This window comes from Oncorhynchus mykiss, chromosome 19, assembly GCF_057628025.1.
Source record: "Oncorhynchus mykiss isolate SJ-2025 chromosome 19, ASM5762802v1, whole genome shotgun sequence".
Classification (NCBI taxonomy): domain Eukaryota; kingdom Metazoa; phylum Chordata; class Actinopteri; order Salmoniformes; family Salmonidae; genus Oncorhynchus; species Oncorhynchus mykiss.
Genome location: NC_143040.1, coordinates 5120001 through 5127500, shown reverse-complemented (window position 1 = coordinate 5127500; position 7500 = coordinate 5120001). Strand labels below are relative to the sequence as shown.

Here is a 7500-nt window from a genome sequence, read left to right as displayed (position 1 = left end):
TTCACATAACTAATCACTTAGGCCCTGATTAGCTGAAACGGGACTAACAGACAGCTGATTCACATAACTAATCACTTAGTCCCGTTTCAGCTAATCAGGGCCTAACACACAGCTGATTCACATAACTAATCACTTAGTCCTGTTTCAGCTAATCAGGGCCTAACACACAGCTGATTCACATAACTAATCACTTAGGCCCTGATTAGCTGAAACGGGACTAACAGACAGCTGATTCACATAACTAATCACTTAGGCCCTGATTAGCTGAAACGGGACTAACAGACAGCTGATTCACATAACTAATCACTTAGGCCCTGATTAGCTGAAACGGGACACGGTGCCATTCAGTGAGACTGATAGATAGATAATCGTAACTACTCAACTGATAAAAAAGGTTAGCGACTCTCCATTCTAATTCTTCATTGAATTATCTTTTTAAAGTATATTCCATTGTAATCTGTAATCTATTGTAATCCACAGCGTGTTGTAATCTGTAATCTATTGTAATCCACAGTGTGTTGTAATCTGTAATCTATTGTAATCCACAGCGTGTTGTAATCTGTAATCTATTGTAATCCACAGCGTGTTGTAATCTGTAATCTATTGTAATCCACAGCGTGTTGTAATCTGTAATCTATTGTAATCCACAGCGTGTTGTAATCTGTAATCTATTGTAATCCACAGCGTGTTGTAATCTGTAATCTATTGTAATCCACAGCGTGTTGTAATCTGTAATCTATTGTAATCCACAGCGTGTTGTAATCTGTAATCTATTGTAATCCACAGTGTGTTGTAATCTGTAATTTATTGTAATCCACAGCGTGTTGTAATCTGTAATTTATTGTAATCCACAGTGTGTTGTAATCTATTGTAATCCAGTGTGTTGTAATCTGTAATCTATTGTAATCCACAGCGTGTTGTAATCTGTAATCTATTGTAATCCACAGCGTGTTGTAATCTGTAATCTATTGTAATCCACAGCGTGTTGTAATCTGTAATCTATTGTAATCCACAGCGTGTTGTAATCTGTAATCTATTGTAATCCACAGCGTGTTGTAATCTGTAATCTATTGTAATCCACAGCGTGTTGAAATCTGTAATCTATTGTAATCCACAGCGTGTTGTAATCTGTAATCTATTGTAATCCACAGCGTGTTGTAATCTGTAATCTATTGTAATCCACAGCGTGTTGTAATCTGTAATCTATTGTAATCCACAGCGTGTTGTAATCTGTAATCTATTGTAATCCACAGCGTGTTGTAATCTGTAATCTATTGTAATCCACAGCGTGTTGTAATCTGTAATCTATTGTAATCCACAGCGTGTTGTAATCTGTAATCTATTGTAATCCACAGCGTGTTGTAATCTGTAATCTATTGTAATCCACAGCGTGTTGTAATCTGTAATCTATTGTAATCCACAGCGTGTTGTAATCTGTAATCTATTGTAATCCACAGTGTGTTGTAATCTGTAATCTATTGTAATCCACAGCGTGTCGCGTAACAAGTCGGAGAAGAAGAGACGAGACCAGTTCAATGTCCTCATCAAGGAGCTGGGCACCATGTTGCCTGGCATCACACGCAAGATGGACAAGTCCACCATCCTGCAGAAGAGCATCGACTTCCTGTGTAAACACAACGGTACCCGCCCCCTTTTACTACCCCTTTCTGTTTCTACTTCCTGTTGTTGTGATGAGTGTAAACAAACGGAGCTGTTGCTTTTGAGAGTCATGGACATATAACTAAAATGTTAATTATTCTTGAGTAATGTCATGAATATGTATATATATATACATTATTGAGGAGTGTACATTGAAGAAATGAGGAGCAAATAGTGTTTTAAAATAGAGTATTTTAGGTACCGGGGAATGTCCCTTTATGTTCTTATCAGGATCAGAAGTTGACTGGTGAAGGTCCCTTTATGTTCTTATCAGGGTCAGAAGTTGACTGGTGAAGGTCCCTTTGTGTTCTTATCAGGATCAGAAGTTGACTGGTGAAGGTCCCTTTATGTTCTTATCAGGGTCAGAAGTTGACTGGTGAAGGTCCCTTTATGATCTTATCAGGATCAGAAGTTGATCGGTGAAGGTCCCTTTATGTTCTTATCAGGATCAGAAGTTGATCGGTGAAGGTCTCTTTATGTTCTTATCAGGATCATCAGTTGACTGGTGAAGGTCCCTTTATGTTCTTATCAGGGTCCGAAGTTGACTGGTGAAGGTCCCTTTATGTTCTTATCAGGGTCAGAAGTTGACTGGTGAAGGTCCCTTTATGTTCTTATCAGGGTCAGAAGTTGACTGGTGAAGGTCCCTTTATGTTCTTATCAGGGTCAGAAGTTGACTGGTGAAGGTCCCTTTATGTTCTTATCAGGGTCAGAAGTTGACTGGTGAAGGTCCCTTTATGATCTGATCTTATCAGGATCAGAAGTTGATCGGTGAAGGTCTCTTTATGTTCTTATCAGGATCAGAAGTTGACTGGTGAAGGTCTCTTTATGTTCTTATCAGGATCAGAAGTTGACTGGTGAAGGTCTCTTTATGTTCTTATCAGGATCAGAAGTTGGCTGTATTGTATAAATGGTGTATTCGGATGTATAATTTCTATATAGTATATTGTGTGTATTCTCACGTATATTTCTAAACACTATGATGTGTATGTGTCTCTAACAGAGATCTCTGCTCAGTCTGAGTCCAGTGAGATCAGACAGGACTGGAAACCTCCGTTCCTTAGCAACGAGGAGTTCACCCAGCTCATGCTGGAGGTGAGATACACAACATTACCCTACGATTACTACTACTGTACTACCCTACTAATACTACTACAATACTACCCTACTATTACTACTACTGTACTACCCTACTAATACTACTACAATACTACCCTACTATTACTACTACTGTACTACCCTACTAATACTACTACAATACTACCCTACTGTTACTACTACTACTACTACTACTACTACTACTACTACTAGTACTACTACCACTACAGTACTACCACTACTACTACAGCACTACCCTACTATTACTACTACTACTACTGTATTACCCTACTAATACTACTACAATACTGCCCTACTATTACTAATATTACCCTACTATTACAGTACTACCCTACTATTACTAATATTACTACAGTATTACCCTACTATTACAGTACTACCATACTAATACTACTACAATACTACCCTACTATTACTAATATTACTACAGTATTACCCTACTACTACTACTACTACAGTACTACCCTACTAATACTACTACAATACTACCCTACAATTACTAATATTACTACAGTTTTACCCTACTATTACTACTACAGTACTACCCTACAATTACTAATATTACTACAGTTTTACCCTACTATTACTACTACAGTACTACCCTACTATTACTACTACAGTACTACCCTACTATTATTAATACTACTACAGTACTACCCTACTAATACTAATATTACTACAGTACTACCCTACTATTATTAATACTACTACAGTATTACCCTACTATTACAGTACTACCCTACTATTACTAATATTACTACAGTATTACCCTACTACTACTACTACTACAGTACTACCCTACTAATACTACTACAATACTACCCTACGATTACTAATATTACTACAGTATTACCCTACTATTACTACTACAGTACTACCCTACTATTACTACTACAGTACTACCCTACTATTATTAATACTACTACAGTACTACCCTACTAATACTAATATTACAACAGTACTACCCTACTATTATTAATATTACTACAGTATTACCCTACTATTACAGTACTACCCTACTATTACTAATATTACTACAGTATTACCCTACTATTACAGTACTACATTACTATTATTAATAGTACTACCCTACTATTACTACTACCCTACTATTATTAGTACTACTACAGTACTACCCTACTGTAACAGTCGTAGTAACTAAACTGTAATGTTGTGTTGTAGGCTCTGGAATGACAGACTAGTTACAGTCGTATTAACTAATGACAGACTGGTTACAGTCGTATTAACTAATGACAGACTGGTTACAGTCGTATTAACTAAACTGTTGTGTTGTGTTGTAGGCTCTGGAATGACAGACTAGTTACAGTTGTATTAACTAAACTGTTGTGTTGTGTTGGAGGCTCTGGATGGATTCTTCATAGCGATAATGACAGACGGGAACATCATCTACGTCTCTGAGAGCGTCACCTCCTTACTGGAACACCTGCCGGTGAGTCGGACTGTCTTTGTTTCGATTCGTACCACAATCCTATTGGACAGAAGGGTTTGGTTCCAATGCGCAGTACCACAATCCTATTGGACAGAAGGGTTTGGTTCCAATGCGTAGTACCACAATCCTATTGGACAGAAGGGTTTGGTTCCAATGCGTAGTACCACAATCCTATTGGACAGAAGGGTTTGGTTCCAATGCGTAGTACCACAATCCTATTGGACAGAAGGGTTTGGTTCCAATGCGCAGTACCACAATCCTATTGGACAGAAGGGTTTGGTTCCAATGCATAGTACCACAATCCTATTGGACAGAAGGGTTTGGTTCCAATGCGCAGTACCACAATACTATTGGACAGAAGGGTTTGGTTCCAATGCGTAGTACCACAATACTATTGGACAGAAGGGTTTGGTTCCAATGCGTAGTACCACAATACTATTGGACAGAAGGGTTTGGTTCCAATGCATAGTACCACAATACTATTGGACAGAAGGGTTTGGTTCCAATGCGCAGTACCACAATACTATTGGACAGAAGGGTTTGGTTCCAATGCGTAGTACCACAATACTATTGGACAGAAGGGTTTGGTTCCAATGCGTAGTACCACAATACTATTGGACAGAAGGGTTTGGTTCCAATGCGCAGTACCACAATACTATTGGACAGAAGGGTTTGGTTCCAATGCGCAGTACCACAATACTATTGGACAGAAGGGTTTGGTTCCAATGCGTAGTACCACAATACTATTGGACAGAAGGGTTTGGTTCCAATGCGTAGTACCACAATACTATTGGACAGAAGGGTTTGGTTCCAATGCGTAGTACCACAATACTATTGGACAGAAGGGTTTGGTTCCAATGCGCAGTACCACAATACTATTGGACAGAAGGGTTTGGTTCCAATGCGTAGTACCACAATACTATAGGACAGAAGGGTTTGGTTCCAATGCGTAGTACCACAATACTATTGGACAGAAGGGTTTGGTTCCAATGCGTAGTACTACAATCCTATTGGACAGAAGGGTTTGGTTCCAATGCGCAGTACCACAATACTATTGGACAGAAGGGTTTGGTTCCAATGCGCAGTACCACAATCCTATTGGACAGAAGGGTTTGGTTCCAATGCGCAGTACCACAATACTATTGGACAGAAGGGTTTGGTTCCAATGCGTAGTACTACAATACTATTGGACAGAAGGGTTTGGTTCCAATGCGCAGTACCACAATACTATTGGACAGAAGGGTTTGGTTCCAATGCGTAGTACTACAATACTATTGGACAGAAGGGTTTGGTTCCAATGCATAGTACCACAATCCTATTGGACAGAAGGGTTTGGTTCCAATGCGCAGTACTACAATACTATTGGACAGAAGGGTTTGGTTCCAATGCATAGTACCACAATCCTATTGGACAGAAGGGTTTGGTTCCAATGCGTAGTACTACAATACTATTGGACAGAAGGGTTTGGTTCCAATGCGTAGTACCACAATCCTATTGGACAGAAGGGTTTGGTTCCAATGCGTAGTACCACAATCCTATTGGACAGAAGGGTTTGGTTCCAATGCGTAGTACCACAATACTATTGGACAGAAGGGTTTGGTTCCAATGCGCAGTACCACAATACTATTGGACAGAAGGGTTTGGTTCCAATGCGTAGTACCACAATACTATTGGACAGAAGGGTTTGGTTCCAATGCGCAGTACCAAGAGCAGCATTATCTGATATAATTTGATCAGGTAAGTTGACTGAGAACACATGATCATTTACAGCAACGACCTGGGGAAGAGTTACAGGGAGGAGGGGATAAATGAGCCAATAGGAAGCTGAGGATGATTAGGTGGCCATGATGGTTTGAGGGCCAGATTGGGAGTTTAGCCTGGACACCGGGATTAACACCCCTACTCTCACGATAAGTACCATGGGATCTTTAATGGCCACAGAGAGTCAGGACACCTGTTTAGCGTCCCATCCGAAAGACGGCACCCTACACAGGGCAGTGTCCCCAATCACTGCCCTGGGGCATTATTCTTATTTTTATTTTTTTAAGACCAGAAGAAAGAGTGCCTCCTACTGGCCCTTCAACACCACTTCCAGTAGCATCTGGTCTCCCATCCAGGGACCAATCAGGACCGACCCTGCTTAGCTTCTGAAGCAAGCCAGCAGTGGGATACAGGGTGGTCTCCCATCCAGGGACCAATCAGGACCGACCCTGCTTAGCTTCTGAAGCAAGCCAGCAGTGGGATACATGGTGGTCTCCCATCCAGGGTCCAATCAGGACCGACCATGCTTAGCTTCTGAAACAAGCCATCAGTGGGATACATGGTGGTGTGCTGCTGGCATGCAATTAACTAATTACAATTAATTTCTTATTCGTTTCCTACTTAAAAATGTACTTGGATGTTTGAAAGTGTACAATAAAATGTTTCTATACCTTCCCCAGTTGTGTTGAACTCAACGTTGTGTGTGTGTGTGTTTGTGTTTGTGTGTGTGTGTGTGTGTGTGTGTGTTCCCCAGTCGGATCTGCAGGACCAGAACCTGTTGAACTTCCTCCCCCTGAATGAACACTCGGAGGTGTACAAGGCTCTCTCCAAACACCCGTCCGACCCCGAGAGCCTCGGACCAGAGTACCTCAAGAGTGAGTAACACCCAATCACATTGCCACCTTATTGGCTGCTGGCCTATCACGTCGCTTCTTATACACTGCCGTCCAATCAGATCACTTGTTATACACTGCAAACAGTCAATGCTGCAAATATAATCGGCCATGTTGTATCTGTAAAAAAAATTGTAAACACTGTAAAAAAATGTTTTTAAGAGAAATGATTGTAAACGTAGTTAAGGTTGGTGTTCGTTGTGTTTGGTATTTTAATCGTGATTACAGCCAAGAACCAGCTGGAGTTTTGTTGCCACGTGCTGAGAGGAACCATCGACCCTAAAGAACCTGCCGTCTACGAACACGTCAAATTCACCGGCAACTTCAAGTCGCTGAACGACGGTGAGCGTCTGGTTTCCTTAGAAACTGGTCTTGTTTTATCAGCTGGAGAACAGAATAAACAGCTGTTAGTTTGATCATCTGTTCTGATTTCTACTCACGGTAACGCTCTCCTCTCCTCTCCTCTCCCCTCCTCCCCCCTCTCCCTTCCTCTCCTCTCCTCCTCTCCTCTCCTCTCCTCTTCTCTTCTCTCCTCTCCCCTCCTCCCGCCTCTCCCTTCCTCTCCTCTCCCCTCCTCCCCCCTCTCCCTTCCTCTCCTCTCCTCTCCTCTCCTCTCCTCTC

The 7500-nt window shown here is 41.1% G+C and overlaps 1 protein-coding gene across 4 annotated transcripts in view; it reads left to right on the top strand.

The window, feature by feature from the left end:
• The window catches only part of LOC118936633 (circadian locomoter output cycles protein kaput), a 53879-nt gene that overhangs the window by 11022 nt on the left and 35357 nt on the right, over positions 1–7500 (top strand). For all 4 annotated transcript variants that reach the window (XM_090209920.1, XM_090209919.1, XM_090209918.1 and 1 more), the window contains 5 exons: positions 1492–1640; positions 2660–2751; positions 4136–4225; positions 6741–6861; positions 7108–7221. In XM_090209920.1, coding sequence (XP_090066046.1) covers positions 1492–1640; positions 2660–2751; positions 4136–4225; positions 6741–6861; positions 7108–7221 — 566 coding nt within the window. The remainder of the gene's footprint in view (positions 1–1491; positions 1641–2659; positions 2752–4135; positions 4226–6740; positions 6862–7107; positions 7222–7500) is intronic.